The 18,870-nt window shown below is 40.0% G+C and overlaps 1 protein-coding gene and 1 pseudogene across 1 annotated transcript; both read right to left on the reverse strand.

Annotated features, from left to right (window-relative positions):
• Positions 1–6,025: 6,025 nt before the first annotated feature.
• LOC115790467 (extracellular calcium-sensing receptor-like) lies at positions 6,026–9,441 on the reverse strand (annotated as a pseudogene).
• A 3,436-nt stretch (positions 9,442–12,877) lies between these two features.
• On the reverse strand, positions 12,878–18,121 carry LOC115790468 (extracellular calcium-sensing receptor-like). Its single transcript, XM_030744276.1, has 6 exons — positions 17,931–18,121; positions 17,464–17,761; positions 16,407–17,201; positions 16,098–16,325; positions 15,815–15,938; positions 12,878–13,782 (listed from the first exon to the last, which is right to left on the reverse strand). The coding sequence occupies exons 1-6, from the start codon at positions 18,074–18,076 to the stop codon at positions 12,878–12,880; spliced, it is 2,496 nt and encodes an 831-aa protein (XP_030600136.1). The 5' UTR covers positions 18,077–18,121.
• Between the last annotated feature and the right edge of the window lie 749 nt (positions 18,122–18,870).

Consider the following 18,870-nt stretch of genomic DNA (forward strand, 5'->3'; position numbering starts at 1 on the left):
CAACAGCTGCAGAAGTGCCCATCCCTGCTTTGGCCACCTCTGTGTGGACGTCATGTCTTGAGCTAAAATACCTAATACCCTTACAATTGGCTTCATGTAAATGAAACACTTACAGTGGTATTTATACCTTTTGGTGCTGTATAAAAAATAATAATAGAACTCTGACGTTTCATTCTCAGTCACACAAGGTTGGGCTAGAGGAGGGACATGCCCAATCATGCCACTTTTATACAGGTTACTGTATGTAAAAGAAGGAAATAAATAATGATTCTTACTCTGAGCTGCAATGAAACAAATAAAGTAAATAAATAGCATAAATATGTTTTTTTTTCTGGTTATTTTCTAATCATTCTTACTTTCCTGTGTTAATGTCTACTTGTGTTTACCAAGTGTAATAACTGCTGTAAGATTTCATATCACTATAAACAAAGTTACTGCAAGCAACAAAGTACCTTATTACAGATCTTAGCTGTATTTTCACAATGTTAAATTAACAATGTTAATAAAATTTAACCACTAAAACTCAAATGTTCTTGTTTTTTGTTAACTGAAGACTTTCAGCTTGAATTCATTGGGTTCAAGTTCTGCATTAACTAGATTTAAAGCTGTTATCTATAACGGCCTAGTTGTCCATTTTCAGAGGCTCAGACATATGAGGAAAAGTTACTGAAATACAATTTTATGGCCATGTTAGGCTTGTCAGAATCAGAATCAGAATCAATTTATTGTTGTTACCTGAAATATGTAACTAAAAGAAGTTCCAGAACACCCATCCAGACAAAAGACAAACAATCGACAAACATGGGAGATAATTGTTCCGTGGCCTTGCTTCCATCACAGGCACTGCCGTTTAAGAGATAATATGGAAACAAAGCGAAACAATACGACAGATGAGGAAAAAATGATCTCATATTTTGCTCAATGGGGGGCACACAATATGAGGTTGAAAAAGCCTCTGCATAGTAAGCACATATAGCATGGGAGCATTAGGGTGGGAAGGGGCAGGGTTGGAAAGAAGCCAGCGGAGGCGAGTGGGGGCGGGGGATGGTGGTCGGGCTACTGTGGGGCTGACTCAAACTCCCTGTTCAGCTAAAGATTCCTGATAAGAGTTGGAATGTTCATCAGCAGCTTGGTCTGGGGCAGGGGTGTCAAACTCAATCATAGGACGGGCGAAAGTTGAAGACAAAGTCTGAGTCGCGGGCCGCACAGGATTAAAAATAATCATTTTAATCAGCAATATGAATTTGAATGGCCAGGATACAGCAACTTTTTCCTCAACACATTAAATAAAATATAAAATTATTATAAAGGATCATTTTTTCTTTCAGTTCTCAACACACAGAGACACACGTTATTTTCTTGGGGGTGCTAAGGGGGTGCTATGACTTGTCCAGGGGGAGCTATAGCACCCCCTAGCGCCTCCCCAGCGCCGCCACTGACTGACAGATTTCCTCAGGTGGCTCATGGCACCTGTGTGATAAGGCACGTCACCAGTGATTTAAATCTTTGCCTCTTTTAAAGTTCTCTGTCTGTGTTATGGTGCTTATGGGTTCCGTCTTCAGGACTTTGCTGCGCAGCATTTCCTGGTGTGTGAAGCAGTGATGCACTGTCAGCTCACCCGTGCAGGTCTCCCTCTGCATCTTTTCCTGTATCCGTCCCACCAATCCGCTCCTTTCCCCCCACATCGAAGGCAAGGAAAAGAGACATAGGGTTTACTGCCGATGTCAGATGAGGTCCTTTCCCTTGCCTGTTTGGAAAAATCCCCATTTTCCACTTTTCATTTGGCGATTTTTGGGGGTCAGGCTAGCTTAAATGTCACCGTAAAAAAGTGACTGATGTTTTTATCTGCTGATCACTGATCAGAGTGTCACTGACAAAGCAGAAAACAGGTTAGTGCACAGGTCTTGGGCTGCGCCAGCAGTGCATTGTGGGATTTGTAGGATAAGTGGTGCGAGCGCAATTTACCCGCGGGCTATTAATAATAGGTATATGATATTATGTTGCGGGCCATATAAAATTATATCATGGGCCGGATCTGGCCCACGGGCCTTGAGTCTGACACATGTGGTCTAGGGAAATCACTTCACACAGTTCAGAAAAAAGGACAGTGGGGGTGTAGAGCATCTGTTTACAAAACATCCAGGAGAAAAATGAGATAACGGCAATCCAAGGTCATCAGGGAGCCAAATTTCTGATTAATTTGTTGACAGCCTTTAGTCTTTCTGCCATCTCTCAATGGCGAAAAATCCAATCATCCAAATTTTCTTGGTTCATTACTTCAACCGTGCAGAAACAGATAGGTCTCCAAGATTTAATCCCTTCCGAATCAGCTCCAGATATACTGAGTCTGAGTGTGAGTCTGCTTCTGCGTTCCCGTCACAAGCAGCCTTACCAAAACCCAAAACAGCTGCCCAGACTTTCCGAATTTTATCGATAAGCCAGGTATCCCCAGGTCCAATCAGGAGAAATCCTAGTATCAATAAGCCAAATATATGCCACGTCCTCAATTGACAGTACAGCCAGGCACGTCATCTTCCACCCTCCACAGTAATTCATAACGTAGCCAGCTGGGTACGTCAGTTCGGATAAGAGGAAAGCAGGTTCTCCTTTCCCCAGTCTCCTCATGGTGAAAATTTGATCAAACAATAGCGTTGAGAGACCAGCTGACCAGTTCCATAATTATAATTTCCAGTTCGGAAGATGTGTGAAGAGAGGGTCTAAAGCAGCAAAGTGGCAAAGCAGGGTAAAAAGGAAGGGTTGGGGGAGAGAAAAAAAAATGCGTCTCTGCTGAGGAGGGGAGGAGGTGTTTCCTGGTCACTCCATGACAAACAAAGCAGATAAGAGATTTAAAAAAAAAAAAATGATTCCAAACTTAAATTTGGTAGCTGTTCACTGGAATTTTCAATGTGAGTTTCAAAGAGATGTTGAAGCAAGTGAAGGAGGTCGTCATTAGGTTGAAAAATCTAAATAGGCAAGAATTTAAAAAGTGGTACATTCTTAAAAAGGAAGAAAGAACTTGTTAGCTGAGCAACACTAAAAAGCTCAAAAACCACAGAAGGCAACACAACTGCATAATTACAGAATTATTTCCATGGTTAAGAAAAATATCTAATGAAGTTAAGAACACCCTTGAGGTACTTGCATCATTGTTGGTGTGTAAAATAAAGAGATGTCTTATGAATGAAAATAAATGGAAATATTGAGGGTTTACAGGTGTAAACCACTGGTCACACTCAAGAAAAGGAAGGCCAGATTAGACTGTGCCAAAAAAATAAAAAATAAATAAATCTATGAGTGCCTACTAGAAAAGTATGGAGAAACAGAAGACAGCTGATGATCCAAAGCATCATGCACTATTTATCAAACATGGTTGAGTCAATACTATAGTGTGGGCATGTACAGAGAAAACTCAAAAGTCAAAACAACCCCCTTTGAGAAAGCACGTGGTGACAGTGGGAAGGACAAACTGCCTTTTAGCAGGAAGAAACCTCCAACAGGACCAGGCTCAGGGAAGGGCAGTCATCTGCTGTGACTGGTTGGGGCTGAGGGGAGAACGACAGGACAAAAGACATGCTGTGGAAGAGAACCAGAGACTAATAATAACTAATGATTAAATTCAGAGTTGTGCATAAGCAGAGTAAAAAGACGTGTTTGAAAAGAAACACTCAGTGTATCATGGGAACCCCCCAGCAGCCTAGGTCTATTGCAGTACAATATAACTAAGGGATGGTTCAGGGTCACCTGATCCAGATTACTCAAGACATTGTATGTGAGGAGAAGGATTTTAAATTCAATTCTGGATCTTACGGGGAGCCGATGAAGAGAAGACAATATGGGAGAAATATGCTTGCTTTTTCTAGTCCCTGTCAGTACTCTAGCTGCAGCATTTTGGGTCACCTGAAGGCTTTTTAGGGAGCTTTTAGGACATACTGATAATGATGAATTTCAATAGTTCAGCCTAGATGTAATAAATGCATGAATTACCTTTCGGCTTCACCCGGAGACAGTTTCTAATTTTAGAAATATTGTGCAAATGCAAAAAAGCTATTCTACATGTTTGCTTAATATGTGCATTGAAGGCCAGTTCCTGGTCAAAAATGACTCCAAGATTTCTCACAGTGTTACTGAAGGCCAAGGTAATGCCATCCAGAGCAGGTACCCGGTTAGACACCAGGTTTCTAAGATTTGTGGGGCCAAGTACAATAACTTCAGATTTATCTGAATTTAGAAGCAGGAAATTAGAGGTCATCCAGGACTTTATGTCTTCAAGACATTCCTTCAGTTTAACTCATAAATGAGTGTCATCTGGCTTTATAGACAGATAAAGATATGTATCATCTGCATAACAGTGAAAATGTATGTAATGATTCCAATAATACTGCCTAAGGGAAGCGTGTATATTGTAAATAAAATTGGTCTTAGTCCAGAACCCTGTGGAACTCCATAATTAACCTTAGTGTGTGAAGAACACTCACCATTTAGATGAACAAAGTGGAGTGTATTAAATTCAAACCACTGCAGCGCAGTACCTTTAATTCCTATGACATGCGCTAATCTCACCACTTTCAGAGCCATAAGAACATTATAAGAACATTGTAAGAACATTATTTATAAAGTTCACTAATGCTGTTTCTGTACTGTGATGAATTCTGAAACCTGACTGAAATTCTAGATAGGTTAGTCAAAAAGATGATGATGATTGGCCAAACAAGCATTATATTCTGGCCCCCATAAAGACATTTTTTATCTATTCATTTAACCTCCTGAGACCCAAGCTCCTGTTTGCTATGCATTTTCAATTTCTCCTACATGTTTGTGATTAGATGGACCTGATATATATATATATATACTAAGTTTCCTCTTTGAACAGGAAGTTGTATTTTATTACATGATTCTTACATACTTTTCTGAGAAAAAAAGATGTCCTCAGATGTGGACACTGGGATTATTTTATAGCATAACACAACAAAAACAACATGACTTAACAAAGTATAAAATACTATTGAGCACAATGGAGTATAAGGTGCAGCAAAACCAAAATGTGGTGTCCCCCCCATATGTGGACGCAGGGTCTCAGGAGGTTGAGGGCAGCGTGGTGGTGCCTCATAGCAAGAAGGTCCCAGCTTCAAATGTACTTGCTGGTTGAGAACATTCTGTGTTGTGTTCTCCCTGTGCCTGCATGGGTTCTCTCCAGGTACTCTGGCTTCCTCCCACAGTACACAGACATGCGTGTTAGGTTGGCTGGTGATTCTAAATTGGTGTGAATTCGGTTCAATTACGTGTGAATATGAGCATGAATGTTTGTCTGTCTCTCTGTGTTAGATCTTCAACAGACTGGCGAACTGTAACCTCCATGTTGCCCTATGACAGCTAGGATAGACTCCAGCACCCCCATGACATTAAATTGGATAAGTGCGGGTGCTGGGTTGGCTCAGAGGTTGAGCAGGCGACCATATACGTATGTTGCGTGGCAGTGCAGGCAGTACAAGGATATGCATGCAAGGATTTCGAGAAGTGCACGTTCATGCACTAAATGGGGATATGTTGAATCACAAGACACAATAACATGGTTGATCAAGTTGTTTCATCTACCAAAGGCATTTTGTAGAGGTAATAGCAGCTGTGGCCATTCTTTGACTTAAAATGACAACTTTGACTTTTTTCTCAAAATAATATTTCAACTTTATCCTTGAAATGTTGACTTTATTTTCAAAATGCACAATTTTTTTTCTCAATGTAGCCATAATGCTCCTTTGTAGAAATAAAATGATACAAAGAGAAACATTTTAATAAACTGATGTGAGATGAGCATATGAAACAAATTTCACAGCAAATGAAAATCAAAGTTTTAGTTTTTAGTATGACTTTAATTTTTCCAGTAATTCATGAGCATATTAATATCATTTTGAGATGAAGCTGGGAAATACATTATTTTGTAATCTTACGAATGAAGTGAACTGTTGTTTAAACAACAGTACAAACTACAGCCACTGCTAAAATATTGCACTCATTTTGTTCAGAAAGATCATTGTGGGGCACCCTTCCCCATCATGTTCTTTTTTGTGTTCCTTTCTGGTTTCAGTAAGATAATATAACATTTTGGAAAAAAAATGCAAATTAACAGACCAAAACTGGAGGCAAGAATAGCAAATATTTCTACAGCTACACTGAACTTCCCCGGAGAGCTGACATACGCTGGGATAAATGTGATCCATACTGCACAGAATATCAGCATGCTAAAGGTGATAAACTTGGCTTCATTAAAATTATCAGGCAGTTTCCGAGCCAGAAAAGCAAAAATGAAACACAAGACAGACAAAAGTCCTATATAGCCAAGCACAGCCCAGTAACCTACAGCTGAGCCCAGAGCACATTCTAAGGTGATTTTGTCTTTGAATTCCTTAAAATTCTTAAATGGAAAAGGAGGGGAAATTGTTAACCAAATGACACATATGAGAACTTGAATAAGAGTGAAACTTGTAACACAGAGTCTCTGCTGTGCAGGCCCAAACCATTTCATCACATTGCTACCTGGAAGTGTAGCCCTGAAGGCCACTAGAACAACCATTGTTTTCCCCAGAACACAAGAGATACAGAGGACAAAGGTGATGCCAAATGCTACATGGCGCAGCATGCAGGACCAATCAGAGGGCTGACCGATGAAGGTCAGAGAACACATGAAACACAGAGTTAAGGAGAAGAGCAGCAGGAAGCTCAGCTCAGAGTTGTTTGCCCTGACAATCGGAGTTTTCCTATATTTGAAGAATATTAATGCCACACCAGCAGTCATGCATGTTCCAAATAAAGATGCTGCAGTGAGCAGTGCGCCCATAATTTCTTCATATGATAGAAACACTGCCTCCTTCTTTATGCAGGCATCTCTGTTCTCATTTGACCAAAATTCAGGGAGACATCTCAAACAGGTGACAGAATCTGTAAATTAATAATAAACCAAATGTTATACTTCATGAGTTGATTTTTCACATTTCTGTGTTTACATGTATTATATAACCTCTTAGTGTATGAGGTTATTATATCTTATAAATAGCAGCCTATTACACTGTGTAGTTGGCTACTTTATGTTTTCTGATTCAATTATAAGACAAAAAAATCTTTTTGGTCCAGAGAAGCCTCGGGTTCAGTTCTTTTGTTAAGAATGAAAAAGTTTGAAAATATATTCGGATGTTATTTTAACTACTTTATTCTAAGTTCTAAGGTTTCTGTTGAATAGTACACAACCTGTAATGTTGCTTATCTCTCCTTCTGCACATCTTATGCAGTCATAGCAGCAAACAGGCCTTCCTTTCTGGAGAACCTTACGTGTTCCTGGAGGACACTTCTCACTGCAAACTGACACAGGAACCTGCATGAACAAAAACATAATGATTACAATGAGAAAAATGATGTGATCTTCATAATCTTTTATTCCTTTAGAAGTATTAAAACATTTATGAAACAATAAAACCAAAGTACAACTTTGTAATACTACTTGTGATTTATTATATATAATAGCTTACTTGCTTTGACTTTCTTGCCCAAATTAGCGACTTATTTTCCAGGCTCAGCTGTTTTTCAGGAGATAAAGATGCATCATAAAGACCCACTTTGACAAACTCCACAGTGCTGTTTTCTCTTGGCTGCCAGTTTATAATTTCATACTTTGCTGCTGGATCTCCATTTTCATCAAAGTAAACTTCATCTCCTTCCTTTGTTTTGAAGTGAATGTTTAGAATGTGCTGTAAAATCTAAGAAGATATGTGAAAAGTCTGTTAGAATTTTGTAACATGAACAGCACAACTGCTGTTATTTTGTTCAAAATCTTCTGTTACTGTGACTTGATTTTAATACAGTGATTTAAGTTAATGTTCAGCTCACCATGAAAGGCTTGAGTGCCACAATTTTGTTGCATGTTTTGTTACACTTGAGGATATTATGAAGTGCATGGGCCACTGCATACACTCCTTTATAGACATTGTTAAAGATAGGCATGAGTGACATGTCAGTGAAGCTGTTTTGAACTCCAGTCAGATCTTCATGTCCAGTACACTCTCTTTCAGCCTCTGCTGTTGACTTCAGTCCCTTGAACTTACAGCTAAATAATGACTCCCAGAACTCAGTAAACAGTTCATTATTAGATGAATTGAGTGGCTTCACATCCAGCATGAACTCTCTCAGGCCACTGACATGTGCTTTGGGAATGGAAAGACCTATGGCACCATCCAGTATGTGATGCTTATCCATTGCTGCTATTTGGGAATCAAATATCCAAGACTCACTGCCTACCCACTGGTACCCAGTCAGGCCATGGTTGGACAGCTCATGTATTAGCACATCCATATCCATGTGTGAAAGAAAGGCAATAATCACCTTGGAGGTTGAAGCTTTTATAATGTCAATTATTTTTTGTATTTTGTCAGAAGGATCTGTTCTAAAAAAAGACACAGAATACTCCAGACAGATACCCAGGTGCTGTGCAGTTTCTGTGAATGTAGCCATGCCATTATTTCCATAATCATCATTGGTTCTGATAGCTCCAACCCAAGTCCAACCAAAATACTTGACCAAATGGGCCAGGGCTCTGCTCTGGTAGTAGTCACTGGGTATTGTTCTGAGGAATGATGGGTACTTGGTTTTGTCACTGAGGCAAGCACATGTGGCAAAGTGGCTGATCTAATAGAAAAAAAAAAAAAAAGATTTAGATGGACAAAGAAAAAGAATAATATGCATTGATTGATTGAAAAAATAAAGAAAATTTTGTATTTTTTTTCCACAAATAGTTACTTTTAGCTATCCTACCCACCATTGGTATATAAAATGGGCCAATTACAGTAGCTATTGCCATGCAAGGAGAGGAAGAAGTCTCTCCCATTATGACCTGCACTTGTGCCGGTCTGGCACACGATGCTTCTGATGTTGCAGAAACAACTTCATTATCATTCATCAAGGCAAGTGCAACTTTTATACCTCTGGCAATGGAGCCACATGTATCATACATTTTATAGCCCAGAGTTACTCCGGCCAGCAGGTCTGTACTGTTATTAATCTCCTCAATGGCAAAAAGCATAGCCTGGGCAAACTGGAACTCCCTGAAATTTAAGCTTTATTCAAATAGAAATATTTAGTTTCATCTTGAAGAAGACACAGAACATTATTTTAAAAAATCAATTATTCACTCAGTTAAATTCAATCACTGACACCATTCAAAGTTACAAATCTTTAAAATATTTTTTTTAAGTTTGAGACCACTTCCTTTTAGATATTTTAAAACTAAATTCAGTTTTGTTGTGTTATTTACCTGGTGCATTGCAGTGGCAGTGGCTTCTGCATGTAGGTATCTTTTCTGCCTTTCCAACTGCTGTGAAAAGAGAACATCCCTCCCAGTATAATGTCGCCATCTTTGGATAGTTGGGGGTTCTCAGGGTCCCCTCTTTGCCTGCACATGGGTTCTTCAGCCTTAGAGAAAGATGCCACCAGTAACAGTTGTAAAAGTGCCCATCCCTGTTCTGGCCACTTCTGTGTAGATGTCATGCTGTCTGGAAAAGCTTAACCACTGGGTGGCATTGTGTGTACCCAAACCAAAGTGAAACACTCAGACTTCTATTTATACATTTTGAAGCAGCAAAAATTAACAGCAGAACAGTGTCTCTGTAGAACTAAAAGGTGGGTCAAGAGGAGTGACACTCTGTCAAACTATAGTCTAAATATCTTCTGTATATGTTCACAATTGGCTTTGACTTTTATGTAGATTAGTATAAAATCTATAATTAGACTAGAGAAAATCAAATTTAGGACAGGCTCAAAATGTTAACCTGCTGTGTTATCTTTTGAGTTTTATATTGTGATTTGATAATAATTCATATGCAAATTAAGTCTACACAAAGTAATTTTTTTTTCTGTGTTTACAGCTGCTGGTCTTAGTTTTGTTTGTCTGTTTGTTTTAACTTCTAAATACTCTTTGTTGTTCATCAGCTAGTTGTTTAATTTAACTGACATTTAGTGCTGAAAAGGTAGCTAGATGCCCATCGGGTTTATTTTTGTTTTTTTAATAAACTCCCATTTTGAAGCCTTCATTGAAGCCAAGATGACTGTTGCCATCTTGGCTTTTTGGAGCATTAATTATTACCAATCTTTATAACACTTCAACTTTTAGACAAGGGGTTGAAGTTAATGAAAACAATGTAAAATGTTAAACCCAAATGGACACATAAGGACCACAAATTTTATTAATACAATGTATAGCAACAGCCTTTTTCCAGTAATTATAAAGCCAAGTAGAGTAAGATATGATACTGTTACAATGATTGACAACATATTCATAAATACAACTAAGCGCGAAACTATAGCTGGTCTACTCATAGATATTAGTCATCAGATTCCTGTTATTGTAGTTTTGCCAAAACTTAAAATAAGTACATAAATAATATGAAACCCATGAACTCATTCAACATAGAATACAAGAAGCCATCACAGCCTTTATGACACATCTATTCATCCACCCATTCATCCATTATCTCCAGGGCCCAGTCACGGGGCACCAGCCTAAGCAGAGAAACCCAGACTTCCTTCTCCCCACCATTTCCTCCAGCTTCTCTGAGGGAACATCAAGGTATTCCCAGATCAGCTGAGAGATATAATCTTTAAGGTGTGTTCTGGGTCTACTCCAGGGTCTCCTCCCAGCAGGACATCCTAATCAGATGTCCAAACCACTTCAATTTGCTCCTTTCGATGTGAGTAGCAGCTCTACTCTGAACCCCTCTCAAATGACTGTACTCTTCACCCTGTCTCTAAAAGAGAGGCCAGCCACCCTTTGGAGGATGCTCATTTCTGCTGCTTTTATACATGATCTTGTTCTTTCAGTCACTACTCAAAGCTGACCATAGATAAGGGTAGCTCAAACAGAAAATTGACAGCTTTACTTTTACACTTAGCTCTTTCTTCACCACAATGGACTTACACAGTTTCTGCAGCTGCAGCCCCAATTCATCTTTCAATGTTCCCCTCTTCCACTCCCCTCTTCCAAGACAAAGAGATTCTTAAACTCCTCCATTTGTTGTAGCAACTCATCCCTGACCCAGAGTTGGCACTCCAGCCTTTTCCAGCTGAGGACCATGACCAATATGACCACATCATCCACAAAAAGCAGAGATGAGATTCTGGCGTCATCAAGACAGAAGTCTTCTGCCACTTGGACATAATTACTAGGCGTCTGTGGCAAGCACAGCCCTGGTGAAGTCCAACACGCACTGGGAACAAGTCAAACTTATTTCAGGCAATGCAGACCAAGCTCTCACTGCAGTTGTATATGGACAGAATGGCCCGTGACAATGGGCCAGATACCCTAAACTCCCTCAGGTATCCCTAGGAACTTGGTCAAATGTCTTCTCCAAGTCCACAAAACACATGTAGATTGGATGGGAAAACACCCATGCGCACTCAAACACCCTTGAGAGGATAAAGTTAGAGCTGGGTTTATAGTTAGGGTTGGATCAGGTGACCCTGAAACATTCCTTAGTTATGCTGCTAGCCTGCTGGAGGTTCCCATGATGCACTGAGTATTTCTTTTTCATTCACATCTTTTCACTCCTAACATCTTCCATAGCATTTTGTTCTATATCCATCCATTCACCCCTAACTGGGCGCGACAGGCAACTCCCCCTCCCTGAGCCTCGTTCTGTTAAACTTCATTTTATTTGGCATGCTCCTAATGACAGGATGGTGTCCTGGGGGATCTCCTCCCAGATCTGGACAGGACATCACTGAGCTCCTGTACAGTGATGCCCTGTCCAGTCAGTCCCTTCAATGCCAGCATTGAAACATAAAGTCCCACAGGTGTTGTATTGGATTTAGGTCAGGCAAGTGTGGGAACCAGTGAATGGTCTCACTTCCTTCATCCTGCCTGCACTCTGTCTGGCCACATGAGGCTGGGCATTTCTGTGTACCAGGTCGAACCCAGGACCCACTGCACCAGTGTAGGGTCTGACAGTGGGTTGAAGTATTTCATCCCAATACCTAATGGCAGTCGGGGTGCCATTGCCTAGCCCAGGGGTCGGCAACCCGCGGCTCCGGAGCCGCATGAGGCTCATCCAGGCTTAATCTGCGGCTCTGTGCGGCTAAGGAAGTAAATTATAAGTAACCAATTGAAGTGCAGCCGCTACCGGCTTCCGCTAGTATTTGCGGCTCTTTCCAGATTACAGGTTGCCGACCCCTGGCCTAGCCTGTAGAGGTCAATACGTCCCTCCATTAGGCCTCCCTAAACCATCAGTGATCCACCACCTCAACGGGCCACTGTCATGAAGTCTGTTTCTGATTGTTTGGTCAGAGACATTCAGACCAGTGGCCTGCTGGAGGTCATTTTGTGAAATAAATTTAAGATTGTGTTTGTTTACAAGGTAAATGTTAAAAAATAAGATGGTAAACAAAAATGAAGTGTGATTATCACTGTTTATGAAAATGTGTTATTGTCCTTTCTAATGTTCAGTCTTAATATTGTTTCTTTGGGGTTTTTTTGTTTGGTGAAATCTAGTTAGACAAGTGTTGCTATTTGGAATATGTAACAAGTGTTGGTATAACAGGTTTAAGTTTCAGCCCATTATGGACCTTTTCAGTCCATAATTTCTGTTCTTCCCACTGAATTCAGGTCTTGATTGGCAGTATTTATTTAATTTGTTGTTGTTACTTAGAAAAAGAAATTACCCAAGTAAGAAAAATAAATAAATAAAATATTGTTTTGGTTTTTTTTGCATTAATTCACAACCATATTAATTCCTCTGGTATCTCTATCTTACATTTAGTTAATACAACATTATGTAATTTTAAAAGCGAAGCAAACTCTATCTATTACTAATTTGTTGCTTTTATTTTATTTTCATAATGACGATCATGGGGCACCTTTCCCCATCATGTTCTTTTTTGTGTTCCTTTCTGGTTTCAGTAAGATGATATAACACTTTGGAAAAAAAATGCAAATTAACAGACCAAAACTGGAGGCAAGAATAGCAAATATTTCTACAGCTACACTGAATTTCCCTGGAGAGCTGACATACGCTGGGATAAATGTGATCCATACTGCACAGAATATCAGCATGCTAAAGGTGATAAACTTGGCTTCATTGAAATTATCAGGCAGTTTCCGAGCCAGAAAAGCAAAAATAAAACATAACACAGACAAAAGTCCTATATAGCCAAGCACAGCCCAAAATCCTCCAGATGTGCCCAGAGCACATTCTAAGATGATCTTGTCCTTAAACTCCCTAAAATTTTTAAATGGAAAAGGAGGGGAAACTGTTAACCAGATGATACATATAATGACTTGGATAAGAGTGAAACTTGTAACACAGAGTCTCTGCTGTGTAGGTCCAAACCATTTCTTAACATTACTACCTGGACGGGTAGCCCGGAAAGCCATTAAAACCACCATTGTTTTCCCCAGAACACAAGAGATACAGAGGACAAAGGTGATGCCAAATGCTACATGGCGCAGCATGCAGGACCAATCAGAGGGCTGACCGATGAAGGTCAGAGAACACAGGAAGCACAGAGTTAAGGAGAAGAGCAGCAGGAAACTCAACTCAGAGTTATTTGCCCTGACAATCGGAGTTTTCCTATATTTGAAGAATATTAATGCTACGCCAGTAGTCATGCTTGTTCCAAATAAAGATGCTGCAGTGAGGAGTGCTCCCATAATTTCTTCATATGATAGAAACACTGCCTCCTTCTTGATACAGGTGTCTCTTCTCTGATTTGACCAAAATTCAGGGAGACATCTCACACAGGTGACAGAATCTGCAAATTAATGTTGAAGCAATATTAGACTTCTGGAGATTTGACAGATTTCTGTGTTTGAATCTACTCTACAGCATAATACTCTATCTACCACATGAACTATTACTCTATATAGACCCTGAACATTCTTGGAGTACTACCAGTGTCACACAATGAAAACATTTTTAAGAGACATTGAGCTTGAGACTTGTGTGCAGTATCTCAGCTATTCCTAGGACTATACTCTTCTAGACAGAGATCTGTTGTTCCTGGAATCTGCTGGATCCACTCTCCCAGTTTGGGCGTCACTGCCTCAAATGTTCTAATTACCACGGGGACCACTGTTGCCCTCATATTCCACACCCGCATAGCTCTTCTCTCAGCCTTTGGTATTTCTCAAGCTTCTTGTGTTCTTCCTGATGTTGCTGTCACTTGGTATTGCTACATCTATCACTACAGCTTTCTTCCTCAGCTTGTCTGCCACTACTATGTCCAATTGGTTAGCCATCTTGAAGTCCCACAGGATCTTGGCTTATTCATTCTCCCGTTTTGACCTCTGGACTTCCAGGTTATATTCAGCACAGATGATGCTATGATACTATGATACTATGCCAGCCACTTAGTTATGACATTTCTGTATGCCCCACCTGCTACCCTCCTGCACCCTGCTGTTATGCGCTGGATTGTCTCAGGGGCATCTTTATACAACCTGCACCTGGGGTCTTGCCTGGTATGGTAGACCCCAGGCTCTATCAATCTTGTGCTTAGAGCTTGTTCCTGTGCTGCCATGATTAGTGCCTGTGCACTGTCTTTCAGTCTAGCTTTGTCCAGCCATTGGTAGGATTTTTCAGTATCAGCCACTTCTTCTATCTGACGCTGGTACAAATTAAAAGGGCCCTGTCCTTCCATGACAGTTCCTGTGCTTGCTCTTCTTCTTTCTTGGGTTTCTGCTGCCTGAGGTACTCACTAAGCACACAATCAGTTGTGGCCTTCTTACTGATGTACTCATGGATCTTTGTTATTTCATCCTGAATAGTGGTTCTGACACTCACAGGTCCTCGGCCTCACTCCTTTTAGTGATGAAATCTCCCCCTCACCTGATGTCTTGCCATAGCATTTGTGTTGTCAGAACATTGAGCTGCCAGTTGTTTTAATGTTAGTCTAGATCAGGGATCCTCACATGCAGGCCTCGAGAGCCGGTGTCCTGCAGGTTTTAGATGTGTCTCTTCTTCAACACACCTGAGTCAAATATAGAAGTCATTAGCAGGACTTGACTGTATACTGAGGAGGTAATTCAACCATTTGATTCAGGTGTGCTGGATCAGGGACACATCTAAAACCTGCAGGACACCAGCTCTTGAGGCCTGGATGTGAGGCCTGGTCTAGATGTTGGGTGCTGAAGAATCCATGGGTCCCACATCCTCTTCATGTGTAGTAGCATTCCAACAGTTCCCTATTCTCATCTCTTGTCAACTTATGCCCTGCTTTCTAAACACCTGACACAGACCTTGTTGATCCTGATGACATCTGAGCCAGTATGGTCTCAATTATATATCGCTTGCTCATATTCCATGGTAGGCTTTGGTACCCTTTGGGGGTGGGGGGAGTAGCCTGAGGACCCTTACTGGATGGAATCCTCAACCAACTGCTCATAAGATGGTAGTGATGGCACTTCACTAGCCATGCACACAAAAGCCTTTGAAGTGATTTGAAGCAGGGAAATCCCCACCACCACTGAAAAAAACTTCAATTGCTTAGATTCACAAACTCATTCCCACTCATTGTCAAAGAAAAATCACTTCCTGAAATGCATAACCTGCTGTAACTTGTAACAAATTAATGTATAATCTGTAAAGGTCCTTGTATTATTTCTACAAGCCCACCTTAATACACAGCAGGCTAAAATAGCCCCATTTCTGAAACTTTGTTTGCTTTATTTAAAGAAAAAAGATCATGATTACTTATATTTCTAAGGGGCTGTCTAGGGTGTCATAATGACAACTTTGCTTATAGCACACTAATGTTCTAAAGTTTCTACTGAATAGTACACAACCTGTAATGTTGCTTATCTCTCCCTCTGCACATCTTATGCAGTCATAGCAGCAAACAGGCCTTCCTTTCTCGAAAACCTTGCGTGTTCCTGGGGGACACTTCTCACTGCAAACGGACACAGGAACCTGCATGAACAAACGCACAATGAAAACTACAACAAAACTCCCTGTCATTTTATCTTTACAATCCTTTGTTAATTTTTTAACAATTTTAAATAATCAACAGTGATTTAAAACTACATAAGTCCTTGTAATAATACTTGTTTTAATGGCAAGATCACTTACCTGCTTTGAGTTCCTTGCCCAAATCAATGAGTTATTTTGTAGGCTCAGCTGTTTTTCTGGAGGGAGTGATGCATCATAAAGACCCACTTTGACAAACTCCACAATACCATTTTCTCTTGGCTGCCAGTTTATAATTTCATACTTTGCAGCTGGATCTCCATTCTCATCAAAGTACACCTCATCTCCTTCCTTTGTTTTGAAGTAAATATTTAGAATGCGCTGTAAAATCTAAGAAGATATGCAATAAGTTGTTAATATATCAAAAACAGTTAATTTAATTTAATAAAAGTTAATTTAAGTTAAGCTCACCGTGAATGGATTTAGCTGCACATTCTTGTTGCAGTTTTTATTACAGCTGAGGATATTGTGAAGTGCATGAGCCACTGCATACACTCCTTTATAGACATTGTTAAAGATAGGCATGAGTGACATGTCAGTGAAGCTGTTTTGAACTCCAGTCAGATCTTCATCTCCAGTACACTCTCTCTCAATCTCTGCTGAAGATTTTGACTGCTTAAACTTACAACTAAATAATGTCTCCCAGAACTCAGTAAACACTTCATTATTAGATGAATTGAGCAACTTCACATCCAGCATGAACTCTCTCAGGCCACTGACATGTGCTTTGGGGACAGAAAGGCCTATGGCGCCATCCAGTATGTGATGCACATCTATTGCTGCTGTTTGAGAATCAAATATCCAAGACTCACTGCCTATCCACTGGTACCCAGTCAGGTTGTTGTTGGAAAACTCATGCAATAGGACATCCATGTCAAAGTGGGACAGAAACCCAATTATCACTTTGGAGGTTGAAGCTTTTATAATGTCAATTATTTTTTGTATTTTTTCATATGGATCTGTTCTAAAAAAAGACACTGAATACTCCAGACAGATGCCCAGCTGCTGTGCTGTTTCTGTGAATGTGGCAATGCCTTTATTTCCATAATCATCATTGGTTCTGATAGCACCAACCCAAGTCCAACCAAAGTACCTTACTAAATAGGCCAGGGCTCTGCTCTGGTAGTAGTCACTGGGTATTGTTCTGAGGAAGGATGGGTACTTGGTTTTGTCACTGAGACAAGCACATGTGGCAAAGTGGCTGATCTAAAGGAAAAAAAAATACATGAAAAAGACAAAAAAATGACATGAGATTAAAAAAAAACAAACAAAAAAAAAACAAAACAATTTTACGTTGCCCAGTTGGAAAACAAAGAAAACAAAACTTTTTTGGACATACATTTTGTCACTGAGACAAGCACATGCAGCGATGTGGTTAATCTAAAAAGAAAAAAATCAAAAAATAGAATATTCATAGACTTATATTTGTATTTTTTCACAAATAGTTATTTTTAGCTGTCCTACCCACCATTGGTATATAAAATGGGCCAATTACAGTAGCTATTGCCATGCAAGGAGAGGAAGACGTCTCTCCCATTATGGCCTGCACTTGTGCCGGTCTGGTACATGGGACAGCAGGTGCTGCAGAAGAAACTTCATTACCATTCATCAAGGCAATTGCAACTTTTATGCTCTGGGCAATGGACCCACATGTATCATACATTTTATAGCCCAGAGAGACTCCTGGCAGTAGGTCTGTACTGTTATTAATCTCCTCAATGGCAAAAAGCATAGACTGGGCAACCTGGAACTCTCTGAAATTCAAACTTAATTCAAACGGTGACAAAGTTGACATAAAGACAATGATTATTAAAAAAATCAAAATTGAAATCAGTTTAATGAATGCACAAAACAAGGGAAAGCAAGGAAAGAATGATTATTTGTTTTATGTCTTAGACCACCTCCATTTTAAATTCAGTTTGTGATGTTATATACCTGGTGCATTGCAGTGGCTGTGGTTTCTGCATGTAGGTATCCTTTCTGTCTTTCCAGCTGCTGTGGAAAGAGAACATTCCTCCCAGGATAATATCTCCATCTTTAGATAACTGGGGATTCTCAGGGTCCCCTCTTCGCCTGCACATGGGCTCCTCAGCCTTAGAGAAAGATGCCACCAATAACAGTTGTAAAAGTACCCACCCTTGTTCTGGCCACTTCTGTGTAAATGTCATGCTGTCTGGAACAGCTAAACCACTGGGTGGCATTATGTGTACCCAAAGTGAAACACTTAGACTTCTATTTATACATTTTGAAGCAGCAACAATTGATAACAGAACAGCCATTCCTCTTCTCTGTGGAATTAAAAGGTGGGGCGAGAGGAGTGAGGCTGTGACATACTATAGTCTTATTATGAATATTTACTCTATATTCTCATGCCCATAAATTAATTTGTTACAATTTTTCATTGACTCAGATGCAGTATAAAATTTAAAATGTTAAAATGTAACTGTATGCAGAGTCAAGAAAAGAAAAGACTGACTCATAAAGTTAACCTTCTTTATTATCTTCTGAGACAATATTGGGATACCATGAACAACTTGATCACAAATTAATTCTACATACATTTGGAAACATGTTTTCCTTTGATAAATATAAGCATTTGATTCACTTTCAGTTCAGTTCACCCAACCAACCAACAATCCATCTAATATAATGCCAAATCACAACAGTCACCTCGAGGTGCTTTATATTATAATGTAAAGACCCTAGAATAATACAGAGAAAAACCCAACAATCGGACTACCCCGGTTGAGCAAGCACCTGGCAATGGTGGCAGAAAAAAAACTCTCTTTTAACAGGAACAAATCTCCAGCAGAACCAAGATCAGGAAGGAGCAGCCATCTGCCGCGACTGGATGGGGGTGAGGGGAGGGAGACGG

Source organism: Archocentrus centrarchus, chromosome 13, assembly GCF_007364275.1.
Source record: "Archocentrus centrarchus isolate MPI-CPG fArcCen1 chromosome 13, fArcCen1, whole genome shotgun sequence".
NCBI classification, from domain to species: Eukaryota; Metazoa; Chordata; class Actinopteri; order Cichliformes; family Cichlidae; genus Archocentrus; species Archocentrus centrarchus.